This window comes from Suncus etruscus, chromosome 1 (genome assembly GCF_024139225.1).
Source record: "Suncus etruscus isolate mSunEtr1 chromosome 1, mSunEtr1.pri.cur, whole genome shotgun sequence".
Lineage (NCBI taxonomy): Eukaryota > Metazoa > Chordata > Mammalia > Eulipotyphla > Soricidae > Suncus > Suncus etruscus.
The window spans coordinates 31,133,506-31,148,463 of NC_064848.1; the positions used below are offsets into that span (position 1 = coordinate 31,133,506).

At 34.1% G+C, this 14,958-nt stretch overlaps 1 protein-coding gene across 1 annotated transcript in view; it reads right to left on the bottom strand.

The window, feature by feature from the left end:
• The window catches only part of ABCA12 (ATP binding cassette subfamily A member 12), a 216,814-nt gene that overhangs the window by 92,017 nt on the left and 109,839 nt on the right, over positions 1–14,958 (bottom strand). Inside the window, 6 exon segments of the mRNA XM_049768435.1 lie at positions 175–385; positions 681–845; positions 7,494–7,667; positions 10,050–10,174; positions 11,441–11,553; positions 11,649–11,905. Coding sequence (XP_049624392.1) covers positions 175–385; positions 681–845; positions 7,494–7,667; positions 10,050–10,174; positions 11,441–11,553; positions 11,649–11,905 — 1,045 coding nt within the window.

The window sequence follows — 14,958 nt, forward strand, 5'->3', positions numbered from 1 at the left end:
TGCCTTGCCTGCGCTAGCCTTGGACGGACCGTGGTTCGATCCCCCGGTGTCCCATATGGTCCCCCAAGCCAGGAGCGACTTCTGAGCGCATAGCCAGGAGTTACCCCTGAGCGTTACCGGGTGTGGCCCAAAAACCAAAAAAAAAAAAAAGAATGGATTTGAAATTATACTTACTGGCATGTAAGGGAATTCCATATTTTGATGCCACTTGTTCTTTAGTTAAATTATAAGTCAAAAGATCCTTTGTGCTGTTGCCTCTTTGCTTCTGGGAAGACGGCAGCAAGGCAATTAAATAGTCAGTGGAAATGCCTTGGGAACATAACGCTTGGGAGATGGTACTAAAAGATCCCTGTGGTGTTTTCATCTGGTTATTTCTATACATAGCCTGTGAGATATAAATTTATGATATATCACCATTTGTACATGTTGCAAAAGACAATGTAGAGTGATAATCCATGAATACTTAGAGTATTCTTTTAGTTTCCATAAATCCCTTTAAACATTTAAGTGCAGAATGCTAAATGTCACCAATTTGTTTCCAAAAAAATGCTGTTAAAAGAATTTTCATGTTTATTTTTTCAGTGCATCACTCTTGTAGCTGAATGTTATAACTAACTTCAAGTAAAATCAATATGACAAAAGAAAATTTCCAACAAAACATCACCGGGTGACTCTTCTACCTGTGTTAATGGAACACTTCTGGGTAGATGCATTTGTGTCATGGATCTCATTTTGTCTAGTAGTGGACGTGTGCCAGAAGCCATCTGGTTGAGAATTTCTTTTAACCTCATGAAGAGTTCTATCAACTTTTCTACTGGCTTTTGATCTTCCCTAGGGAGAAACACCTAACAGGAACATAATAAAAAAACATTATTTGTGTGAGAAGCTAGAACAATCATACATTATTCTTTAGGGAACAAGAAGTTATAATCATCTTGGAAAGTTTATTAAGTAGCTTAATACGCAATACAGCAATCGATTCCTACATAATATTTACTCATAAAAAGCCAAACATCTTTCTACATAAAAATTTGTACCACTAGCACAATAACAAAGAAGTGCAAACATTTTGTGTGAGTAAAATAAAACAAATAAACAAACAAAAACAAATAAAACAAAATGTTTATCTTTAAAATGGAATATTAATAATCATTCAAAGAAATAAGATACTGCATTAGTTATGATACGTATACTATTTAAAAATACTATATTAAGTGAGAAAAGTCAGACATAAAGACTACATTTTAGATGAGTTATTATAATGAAATTCTCAAAAATATATAGATGGAAAATAGATTAGAAAATAAAATATATAGTTGGGAAATAGATTAAAATTTACCTGGCTTAAAAGTTACAGGAGAATTTGAAAGAAGACAAACATAAGGTTTCTTTTGGGGTTAATTAAAATGCATTAAAATTAGAGTGTGGCAGGCAGGAGAGATAGCAAGGAGGTAAGGTGTTTGCCTTTCATGCAGAAGGTCATCAGTTCGAATCCCGGCGTCCCCAGGGTTCCCCGTGCCTTCCAGGAGCAATTTCTGAGCATGAAGCCAGGAGTAACCCCTGAGCACTGCCGGGTGTGACCCAAAATACACACACACACACACACACACACACACACACACACACACACACAATTAGAGTGTGGCACTAGAAACAGTAGTTAGTAGGGCATTTGTTTTGATAAACAAATACCTGGGTTTAGTCTCCAGCATTGCATATGGTCTCCTGAGTTTTTAACAGTGACATCTGAACACAGATCCAGGACTAAGCCCTGGGTATGTGGTGTATAGCCAAAACAAATAATAAAAAAATTAAATAAAACTGTGATATAGGATTAACTAAACTCTAAGAAAGATTATATCTGGACACTTACTACAACATGGATGGAATCAGAGGGTTATGTAGTATAATATGTCAGAAAGAAAGTAAAAATACTGGATAGCCTCATTAATAGATGAAATATAAAAAAGGACAAGAAAATTAAATTTTTGGATTTGGACTGCAGAACTGAGTTTTCTAGGTGGGCATGGGTATGGAAAATACATTGTAGAAAAGGTCCAATAGACACCAGGAGGAGTATTTTGTCCGTTTGGTGGCCATATTTGATCCATACTCATTATCTGTCAGTTGTAACAATATTTTTTTTGCTGGTAGATAACATAAAATCACGTCATCCATCTGCACAGGGTAAGATTTTCTTAACTTTCTGAATTGTAAATTTGTATAATTCATAGAAAAGTTTCATGAATGTACCACACATTCCAGAATGCTCCAAGTACTTATGAAGAAGCACTCCAAGACACATACAATAATGCTAATCAATGCTGCCACAACATAGAAAACTAAAAATGAATAGAATTATGTTGTAGTCATAGACCTCCAATTTTACACATTTGCTGAAAAGCTCATTGAATCATTTACTTAAATGGGTGAATTTTGGATTATAAAATTAAATTCCAAAGATGTTTCTTCAAATAAATTATTTTATGTATGAGACATACAGATATAAGTTAAAGAATTGTTACTGGATCTTATGTTTAAAAAAAATCACAGAATATGCTCCTGAAAATCAGAAAAGCTCTCTGAAAATTCCTATCATTTACAGACTCAATAGAAATCTCATATTATTTTTCTGCTGCATTAGAGAATGTTTAAAATGTTTTAAAATTTTATAGTTTTTGTTTGTTTGTTTGTTTGTTTTTGGGCAACACCTGGTGATGCTCAGTGGTTACTCCTGGCTCTGTGCTAGGGGGGCCTAGCTCCTGGCTAGGGGGACCATACAGGAAGCTGGGGATCATCGAACCCAGGTCTGTCCTGGGAAGCCATGTGCAAGGCAAATACTCTACCATTATGCTATCGTTCCGGCGCCAAATTTTATAGTAATTTTATCTTCTCATTCGCTGATTTATCCACAGACATTAATTGCTAGGTTCCTATAATTAAACAAGGTAATATGTACTCAATGGTGCAAATACTGCTGCTATCTTACCATTCCAGGAGCTTTGGTTTCATAAGAGAAAAATTTACCAAATCAGTGGATTTAACAATAAAAAAAAAAAAAGCTACAAATCAAGAGATAACAAAGAGTTTTAAAAGAAAGTCAGAAAAGTTTTTCTGAAAGAACAATCCAAACAAGACACAGGGAGACTAAAGACAAGGTTTTATGTGTGTGTGGGGGGGATGGGGTGGGATTTCTAGAGCCCAGGGGAAGGAAAACTTTCGCACGAAGAGCATTAAAGACCCTCTTTATGAGTCTCAGACTCAGTTAGAGATTGCCACAGAAAGATAGCTGCCTCAACAGTACAGCTACTAATGTAGCTCAGATTTTTTTAGAATCAATTTTTACTTTTACTTTTTAGAATCAATTTTTACTTTTCTTTAAGAATTCTTAGTTTTCTTTCAGTGATGCTAAGTAAATGTTTCTGTTTGTAGTACCAAGGAAAGTAGGAATGGTCTTCTACACAACCTTGAGAGACTCAACTCAATAAATAGTTGCCATAATATCTGCTCTGCCAAAGCATTACAGACAAGGCATGTGACTTTAGAAGAATAAAACTAATCATTTCAATTAATGTTTATTTTACATATAGTTATATATATATATTTATGTACATACATATTTATATATAGTTTACATAAGAGTCATTTAAGCATATTTACAAATTCCACTTTGTTCCTGACACTGTTCTTAGCTTTTGAAATGCTTCAATAAACAGTGACTCTTGTGGTGTTTACATCGTAATGGGGTATAGAGAAGATGAATAATGAAAACGAATACTAAAACATAGAGTATGTTGGAAGTGCAAGAGTACACTAAGTGGGCAGGTAAAGTGGTTTAAGAGGGAGTTGGATACATTTGGAAGAGGTCAGGAGTATCATAATGAAAAGGTCAAAGTGGAGATGAGAGAAATAGACATCCAAATCCTGAGAAAGACCTCCTAGATTAGACTGGAACTGCTAAAACAGGGAATTGTTAAATTGGAAAAGGATTTTAAAGATAAAGGGGGCCAAAGGGTTAATATAAAGGTGAGGCACTTTCCTTGCACAAGGCCAATCTGGGTCCAATCTCTAGCATCTTATATGTTTTTCCTGGCCTACCTCTCACTCATGAGTAGTGCAAAGCCTGGAGTAAACTCTGATAATGGCAGGGTGTGGTCCCCAAACCAACAAAACAACAACAAAATAATGTAAAAACAGGGAAATTTGTAAGAATCACAGGATCTCTATAATATGTGGGGTTTACTTTAAGAAAAACAGGAAGTCTCTGAATGGTGTTGAGAAGAGGGACTTCATGTTATACTAAAGCTTGAAAGGAATACCCTGGGTGTTTAGGGAAATTCAGGAGTAGGAGCAATTATAGCAGCTGGGAGGCTAGTTAAGAGACCATTTTGGAAATACTGGTGGAATAATTATTTAGACTTGGATTATTTCTAGCATGTCCTATATAGGTCTTTTATCCTATATGCCCCAATGCTGCAACAGCATAAGTTTGTTATGTTGCTTTAGATTTTCCTTCAAGAGAAAAACATGTCTATTATAACCTTCATATTTCATATTTGACAATGCTATATATTAAATTGAATTGCTGGTTTTTAATATACAAACTGAAAGTTAATAATACAAGGTATTTTCTCTTTTCTCTTCCTTCATACCCTTCCCATATACCTTCCCCTTTCTCCCCTCCGGAAATCCAACTATCCCTTTACCCCTCAATCCCATCCAGATCTCCCACCATATTAAAACTCTTCACCCTCAGTCCTTATTCTATTAGGCATCAAGATCGACCTCCTACCCAACGAACCAGTACCCTGCACCCAGGCGAGGGGACACCCAGATAAACCCACACCTCGTCTCCTGAAAGAAAAGACAGCCAACTCCCCTGTGGACTCATGCTGCGAGGCCCTCCCTACTAACTCTCCCTAACGCGGACTGTTCCTTGAAACTGGGCCTAGGTCCAAAAGTATCCCCAATGCAAGAACTCTTCCAAGACCTCCCTGCCGCAAATTTTTAATAATCTGAAGAAGGTCAGGGGATGTGTTAGGAAGATGCCTGGGAACCCACACACCACAAGAAAAACCCAAAAGACAATGGGAAAAACTGTACTTCCAACATAGGCATAAAACCTGTAATACACCACCTCTTTACCTGCTCTCCCCCAAATGTAAGGTAGTCCTCTGCACCACTTTGGTTCCTTAAAAACTTCGCTAACTTATTTTATTTTTATTTATTTATTTTCTTTTTTTTTCTTTTTTCTTTTTTTTGTTTTGTTTTTTGTTTTTTGTTTTTGTTTTGTTTTGTTTTGTTTTTAATTAATTAATTTATTTTTTTTAAATGATTGTCCTACATATATATTGGTGAGCACATACTTTTTTAATTCCCTTTTTTTTTTCCCTCGTTTTTGGGTATGTGACCTGTTTCGGTTATCCCATCAATCTACCCACAAATATACAGACATTATAATGTAGCACCACTTCCCCCTGCAAAGGCACACTAAGTAAAGGGGAAATCTTACATATAAAAAAAAAAAAAAAAGAGCTCCTATCTACTAGAGATAGGAACTCATAGTTGTTTACAATATGGGGATATCTCCTGCCTTGAAAATATGTCATGTGGAATCAACTTAGACCTCAGGTGATTAGATACCATTCATTCAGCCTTGAACCCTTGATCCCCGACATAGAAATAGCACAGCTCTTCACAACAGCTGCAGGAAACAAACTTTATCCGGGACAACCTTGATACGGCGGGACTAACAACAAGGCCCAGCTCTAACATGTTATCCTGACAACGAGGAAAATGCGAACATCTTGACCTTAGAGCAGATTAGCCTACCTTACCAACTAACGACAAGACAAAAGTCTTGGCACCCTTTGGTAAGTCCAAAAACCAAGATCGGGATTTGCAGATGACTGGCTGCAAGAACCACGACCAGACTGTATACATCTTGGGACCAATAAAAAAGCCCTAGTTTAGGGCTTGAACTATGACCTGCACAATAATCATGATCCCCAGTCCCAAAGGTCCGGCAGAGACAATTGTAACGGAATGGGGCTTTTGGAAGCACAAAGAAAGACGCTATCCTAGGTGCCACCCTAGGTTCAGTGCAAAGACCAAGATCACCAACCACAGAAGATGGATTAAAATGACACTGAGGTAACAGAACCTCTAGAACCACAAAGACTGACTTCATCATAAGTCCCACCTCAGGATCTGTGCAGATACTGAGACCTCTAAACATAGAGCAGAAGTCTTCCACACACCAAAAAAAAAAAAAAAAACAAACAAAAACAAACAAACAAACAAAAAAACACCATCGGGAAAGTAAAGGATCCTGATCATGAGCAAAGTCTAGAGTTGATCCCATGACAGTATGCTCCAAGGCCAGAGAAACCCCATATCTCTTAGGCCAAGTGAATTCCTTTTCGAATGACTCCAATATTTACTGTGCCAGGGCAGGAGGGAAAAAACAAATACAAAAAGCACAAAATCTTGGTTATTTTTATATAAATATATATTACCTTTATTTATTATTGTTATTATTATTTTTGATTTATTTATCTATTTTGGTCGATTTTTCTGTTTGGGTGCGATTATTGAAAGTGTTGTCCCCAATTATATTTATTTTTTTTCTTTCTTCCTTTCTTCTCTTTCGTTATGTGCTATACCATGTTTCTTAATTCAAGACCTTGGCGTGATTTTTGTTTGTTTGTTTTAGTTTTTTTTTTGTTTTGTTTTGTTGGTTTGTTTGTTTTGTCTGTTCTTTGAGGTGCTTATCGATATAGCTGGAGCCCTCAATTCATGGGAGGACTGCCCTTGTTTGTCTCTAAGGAGGCGAGATTGGGGAACAGGTGACTGGGCTGCTAGAGCAGTTCACATGTTCTGTGGTGGTTATTCATTGAAAATGTACCTCATTATATCTGCTTTTGCTTTTCTTGGGCAGCCCTGTCAGCCAACCCACCAGCTGTTAAGCAGTTTACAAGTAAATGCAATTTTTTTTTTGTTGTGGGGTTTTGTTTTTTTTTATATTTTATATTACATTTTGTTTAAAGTCCTATGAATGTATATGTGTGATTAAAATGGCTTTTTCTGTTTGAAAATAAATAAATAAATAAAATTGCCAAGTAAAAAAAATAATACAACATAATTACTTTTATAATATGAACATTTTCAAGATATGTTATTCAAAATAAAAATATAATTACAAAAATTATATAAGTAGGTTTTATTCTTTAAAGAATCAGATAGGATTAAATATTATAAATATAATCATTTTTTTTCCTTTGGGCACACCTGGGGGCTCAGGGATTACTCCTGGTTCTGTGCTTATAAATTACTTCTGGCATGCCCCAGAGACCATATGGAATGAAGAAATTGAACCCAGGTTGGCTGTGTGCAAGCCACGTGCCTCCCTGTCTCTACTATCTTTCTGGCCCTATAGTCAAATATTTTTACATTAAATTATGAATTTAAAAATATTTCATCCAGTTACTTACCTTGTACACAAAGTTGTGAATATCTAAATAATGCAGGAGAGTGATTGCAATTAGGTAAGACTGCCGGGACCTCTCAGAAAGAGGTAAGCTACAGAACTCCTCCATCCCATCGTCCAATTTAGGGCTGGATGTATTAACATTGCAAGAATGCAACCAGAATACCCTGGAAATAATCTGCAAGTCAGAAAAAGAAAGATGCTCATTTCAGAGGCTTTTCTTATATTGTAAAAATTATTTTAGAAATGTGACAAATTATACTTACAATCAAGTGTTTTTTCCTCACTTAAAGCACTAATTCCTACCAATAAAATTATGAAGAGTCCACTCTTTACTGGAATAAGGAATTGTTTAAGGCGTGAAATTGTGTAAGGCGTGAAAAAAGAGAAAAAGAAGAAAGGGGGGGGTGATTCTTGGCTTTTCTACTTAAACAACAGTGTGCTTGCTGGTGCCAGGAAAGATTATTTATTTGGATTAAGTGTGGGAAAATTTCTAGTTGAAGTTTCACGCTGCCTTTAAAATTTTATTCTTAATTTATTCAAATTGCATTTCATTAAAGTTTGTTTTGCATTTCATTTTTATACTTATTTGAAGTTGCAATGTCATGCAATAAACCCTGAGGTCTAGAGATGAAAAGCAAAGTACAAAGCCCAGGATCATAGAATCCTGTGAATTAGCCGTTCTGGACAGTAAGGCTTGTGTGAAAAAGGAGGTGTGAATATGGGAAGGAAGATGTCATCTATTTTGGCTGAGCTGAAAATAAAGAGAAAAGTTTATGAAATTGAAAATGATAGAAACTTTTCTTTTTCCTTTGAAAGTAGTCAGATTATTCATTCTTCCTTTACATGTTTTAATTTATTAAAATAAATCTGAGCTTCAGAAGTCAAAAACATGATGGCTGAAATGAGATCAGAAAACCAAATGAGCAGAGAGGTGATATCAAAGGTGAAAAAATATTTGCTGGAACAAATGGTAAAAAGTGAAGACAAAGTAGTTAATTTTCATATGGGAAAACCAATTTCAATGAGACAAGTGAATCTATATATTTTCCAAATGCAATCTTAATGTCTTTTTTAAAAGCTTTATCAAATATTGGAGAACAACTAGTCTGTGTTTGGAAATTATACACTGTCACACCTCAATTTTGAAGACTTTAATCTCAACTAGTCATTTGGAAATGTCTATGACACTTTGACACAATGGACTTGAAAAGGGATAAAAGATAAGACATTTCAAGTGGAAAACCCTATTATCAGCCTATAAAGAAATTACCCTTTTCATTTTACACCAAAATATATTTTTTATAACCACAAATTTACCCAGGTTTCTTCATGATATATATTCATGGTATATATATATATATATATATATGTATATATATGTATATCTATATACATATACATTATTCTTGGTGTATATATATGTATATATACATATATATATACCATCGTGTCTTGAGTATTTTAAAAAGTGAAATGTGTGTTTATTCTAATTTTATTTCTAGAAAATTATCTCTGTCTTTCCCCCCAATTAGATTACTGAAATTGGACTCAAATAATCAAAAGAGAATAGATAGGGACCAGGAAGGTGGCGCTAGAGGTAAGGTGTCTGCCTTGCAAGTGCTAGCGTAGGATGGACAGTGGTTTGATACCCCGGCATCCCATATGGTCCCCCCAAGCCAGGGGCTATTTCTGAGCACGTAGCCAGGAGTAACCCCTGAGCATCAAACGGATGTGGCCCAAACCCCCCCCCAAAAAAAAAACAAAGAAAAAAAAAGAGAATAGATAAATTTACTTCATGTAATTTGATTGTGAAAGTAAAAACAAATATAACACTGCCTGATAAGGTTATTTGAGGGTAAATTTGGACAAGGACAACCATCAGATGTTTTCATGAATCTGTAGTGTAAAGAATACCACAACTGGAAAGGGAACAGAAGGTGTCAAAGATGGAAAAAACATTGGATCTGATTAAAGTAATGTAAATGGCAGATAATGAGAGAAATGGAACAGAGCAGAAGCAAGGAGAGGCATTCTGAAGTCAGAAATACAAGGATCAGGAATCTTGGACTCCTCAGTAGTGTAGAGGTGAGTATTTGTATGCATAAAATTCATTAGAGGAAGTATAAGTGTATGTATGAGACCCAAACTATAATAATTAAACTTTAAAATGTGCCAGTGAAGGAGATAGGTTGGGGTTGGAGGAAACCTAGGGCCACCGGTGAAGAGATGCAAACACTGGTGGGATTTGAGTTGGAACATAGTATATCTCAAACTCTATTGTCAAAAACTTAAAAATCACACTGCCTAAATTAAAATAAAAGAAAAAGAACAGAAGAAGCCAGAGGAAATATAAGAAAATCGAGGGAAAGGAGCAGAGTGGTGTGATTATTGCTTTAGAATTTTTCTTATATCTTATGTCAGATTAAGGACTATTTATATGATAAATTTATTAAATTTTGCATACAGTTTCTCAGTATTTTAAAGAGAAGAGGTCAATAAATATTAAATGCCATTTATGTTTTTAAACTAGATTTGAATATAATTTATTACAACCTACCTCAGCTCGATTATCTGGGATAGGAATGGCCAGCATATTGTCAATACTTGTATTGGACATTCCTGTTTTTCTTTTTAGTTCTTCTTTTAGCTCTTCAACATTTTTAAACAATTCTATTAATTGGCCTGAATATAAAAAAAAAGTTATATATTAGTGGCAATGTAACTCTTTTTGGTAGTGCTAATTTAGGAATACTTTCTAAACAATACATATAATTCAACATTTATGCCTTATGTGAGGAACAGATGTTTCCCAGTTTGAAGAAAGTTTGTATCTTTAGGATGTATTTCTCTCTGATTTAGACATGTTTCTATTATGGTATCATTAACACATGATAGCAGATTGTTCTGGGTTTATAAATTTTTCTTAGACAGCTATGAAGCAAGGTAGATTAAAAATAAGATGATTTCTTTACAGACTCTGACATAGTACATTTTTATATTATACCTATTCTTTTGATTTTTAGCATCATGAAAATTCAAAATGCTTTGCAGATGTGTTGTTCTTAGCATAAAAATGTTTTTTTAACCTCAAATCACATTATATTGTTAATTTAGTCTAAGGTTTTCTAAATCTACCATATAATTCCCAGAGCATTTTTCTTAAGTTCATCTAGTATACACACTATATTTATAAAGTGTTTTCACAATCATTTTCTTACTTTTCAATACAATACATTTAACTCCAAGCATTTTAGGGATAGTGATTATAATTATTTCATCTCTGTATCATTTAGTGTATAACAAATGATATTTTAATTTTATTTTAACAGATTGCAATCTACTCTGAAAATGTATTTTAATTTCTTTATACACTATATTTTAAATAAAAATGCTTTATTTCAAAAATAAAAAATAAAAATAAAAGGACTTAGTGTCCTTTGAATTTTGTGCCTGCCTGTTGTATAAAATTTGAATGTCCTTTTTTTCCAGTATTGATGTATTATGCAAAGAAGAAGCGAATTTTATGATGCATTATGGTGAGAATACTAATAGGAGGTTCTGAATGGAGATTTCTGCAGATAACACATTTAAATTTATTTGAATCAGATTATTCACATAAATGTAAATATATCTTATCCTAGCTCTTGCAATGGCCTGCCTAATGTACTTTAATAGTTCAGAGAAGCAAAAAAGCACTTGGATTGACTAGGTAAAATTTTGAAAGTCTCTTGGCTATAAAATAGAATCTCCCAGTTTCATTTTCTTTTAGGTTACTGTTTTTACTTTAGACAAGAAACCACATTTGAAGGCTTCAGATTTTACATGTGTAAGGTAAAAAAAATACAGATGTATTTAGGAACTTAAAACAAAAAGGTCCTTTTTAAAAGGCTGCATGAACATCACATTCATTCTAATTGCACAGAATTTGAAATGAAGAAAGGGAAACACCTGGCCTTTCTGAAGCTTTTCCACTACTATTGACATGCAGTGCAGCTTCTATAGTCGGCATCAACCGTGTGATATTTTCCAAGTAATTCATTTGCAATGCCCCTTCCAGAAACCTGGAGCCAAACAGGAGAGAGAGAAATTGAAATAAGCATATCAATAATTTCAGAAGCGATTTCCCCTAAGGAAGAAAACAATGAAAAGAACTCACCGATCCATATTTAAGTTAATTTTGTTTGGGTCCCCAGTAAGCAAATCCCCCATTTTTTTCAATAGAATATTGTCACGGTACAGTAAGCTGGTTATTATTTTGGAGCCAAGTTCTGCTGCTTCAAGGAGTCGCACATGAAGCACACTTTCTCCACACAGATCCCCAAAGTTCATATTAGACTGCTGACAGGTTTTCTTCATTGAATTGAAAGTTTCAGGTTCACAAAGAAGTTCAGTCAAGTTTCGAAGTTGAGAAAGCTTTCCAAAAGAGAGAAAGAGTGAAAAATGGATTAGTGACGTGAACCTGTTATGTCATAACTAACATTTCAAACTAACATTTCGAAAAACAATTCTGCACATATATTTTGTTAGTTGACAACAGTTTGACTTCAAAGCACTATTTTTTATTATTTAATTTTATTCTACCAATAATGTTATAAAACATTTAGATATATTAGATCTGTCATTCCCAACTTACTCATATCATGTAGATTCTTGGCTGAAAAAAAATATAGTTCAGAAGCCAGAGCACACAGGTTAGGTGGCTTGCTATGCAGACAATTAACCTGATTCAATCCTTGACATTACATATGGCCCAGAACATTGCCAGGAGTGATCACTTAGTACAGAGCTAAAAGTAAGTCTTAAGCACAGCTGGGTGTGCTTCCCAAACCCAAAACAAAGCAAAACTTGTAGTTCAGTTTTGTTAAATTATAAACACTAAAACTAATTTGATTTTTTTAATTTGTCTAAGAATAGAGAGCAAAGTAGCTTAGGTCAGGAAAAAGACCAATTTGGTTTGGAATGTTAAAAAGATTTTTTTTCCCCATTACACATGGCTATCAGCAAACAAACTAGAAAATAAGTGTTCATGAAGATCTGGTGTGATTAAAAGCCCTTTATCAGCAGCAGTAATTAAACCCTTGGGAATGTAAACTGATGCTTCAACTTCTGGAAAATGGTATGACGGTTCTTCAAAAAAAAAATTTGAATTTTTATAGAATGCAGAAATTCCACTTTTGTATACTTAAAGCAAGTTTTAAATCAACATTTGCACACCCCCTTCATCACAAATTATTCACTGTATCCAAGAGGTGAAGTGCCCATCATTAAATCAATGATTAAATACAGTGAAATGCATATAATATACAATATATACATTAATATAATATGACAACATAAATAATGTAATATAATATAACACTATATAATATATCACACCATATGGTATGGATTATTCAGGCTTTAAAAAAATAAAATTCTGGGGTGGAGGTATAGCAGATAGAGTGCTTGCTTTGTACTCTGCCAACCCAAGTTGAATCCCTATCACTCCATATGATCCCCCCAAACCCACCAAAAGTGATACCTAAGCACACAGTCAGGAGTAAACCCTGAGCACTGCTGGTTTTGCCCTCCCCAAAGGGAAAGCAATTCTTACATATGCTGAAACATTGTAGAAATTTGGGCACATTCTATTGAGGAAATTAAGACAGATACGGTATTATTATATCTTGTGTATTTTTCACCTACAGCATTGAGTTTGTAGTAAGAACAAGCAGGATTAACTTTGCTCAGGATCTAGATGAGATGGGTAGGGAAAAGAGTTGTTTCATGGGCATATAACTCCATGTCTTTTACTTTCACCCCACAGCCCTTTCCCTAACTACACCTGGTAGTGTGCAGGGCTTTCTCCTGACTCAATGCTCAAGAGACCTTGGGATCCTAATAATCCTAGGGGTTGAACCCAGTCAACTTCTTACAAAGCAAATGCCCTATTCAGGAGTGGTAAATACATTCACATTGATGTGTTATATTCGCATTGTTTTGATAACAATGTGAATGTATTTCACACACCTGCACTATAAAGTTATAAATTTATAAAGTTATTAAGGTAGTAAGTCTTCTTTTGTTATTTTACAACATTTTGAAAAATAATGGATAAAAACAGATTTTTTTTTTGAAAATTGCAGCATGAGAGACTCATGCATTTGAATTAGACTACATTTAAAATGTAGAAGAAAATACACCTGTTATAGAAATGTCTGCACTGTTGCTGGATTATTTTCAAATCTTCTTGCCTATTGAGGAAAATTATGTGCTTTTGCTCTATGGAAGTGTTTAAAAAGGCTTAAAAATTGACAACCAAATGAAAAAGAAAAAAATGAAAATAAACTAACTTTCCATCCTGTCAACCATATTCTTCTCTGCAGTTTGCTATATTCTTTGTGTTCTGAGGATATATACGGAAGTATTATTCCTAGAAAAAAAAAACTGTGCCTCTGGGAAAGCCAGTTCAGTTGTGCTTGGCGCTACCCTAGAGGTATTCCTTTCAAGAAGTGAAATAATTTAGAGTAATATCTAACGAGATGTAATATATGCCATTCATTGCAGTTAAGTCAAACCAGACATTGCATTTTGACAGAAATAAAATACTTTATGCTACAGAAAAATACTTAGAAATTCTATTTTCATATATCAAATGAAAAAGACATAAAGATCTATCTTTAATGAGGGGTTTATAGTAACTATATGCAGGCAGTAATAATTAAATACTTATCATCTTGGATAGTAAATATCTTTGATATGATTCTTATTTTATATTCTAATTGACTCTTGACTTTGAACTAACAAAAATGCCTCGTGAATAATTTAAAAGTTTATGCTAAAATAAAAAGATACTCTACTGATGAAAAAACATATTTGCACATAATACTTCAGATAAAACACCAATATTCAAAATCTAGAAAGCACATATATAACTCAGCAGCAAAAACCAAAAAGAAAACTAGTACCCCCATAACAATATAGCAAGAAGAGATCTAGACACTTCCAAAAAGAAGACATATGAAAAATAAGCATATTAAAATGTACTCATTATCACTTAGTATCAGGAAACATAAATTAATGTGATAGTGAGGTATAGTCTCATGCCACTAATAATGGCATATACCAAAGACCCTAAAAAACAGAAAATATTGTCAGAGATGTGGTGAAAATGAATTTGCATTCACTACTCGTGGGAATGTATAATCTCTAATGGAAAATATGAAGATCTCTCAAAAAGTTAGGGATAGATTTCCCATTTAAATTAACTATCACACTTCTAAGTATCTATTACTAATACATAAAAATTGTAATTTACAGAGATATATGCCTACCTATGTTCAGCATAGTTTAGTACAATAGCCAAGCTATGGAAGCAACCCAGACTTGCAATGACAGATGAGTAGATAAAGAAGTTATATATATGTATATATATATATATATATATATATATATATATATATAAAACAACATTCTGCAATCACTAG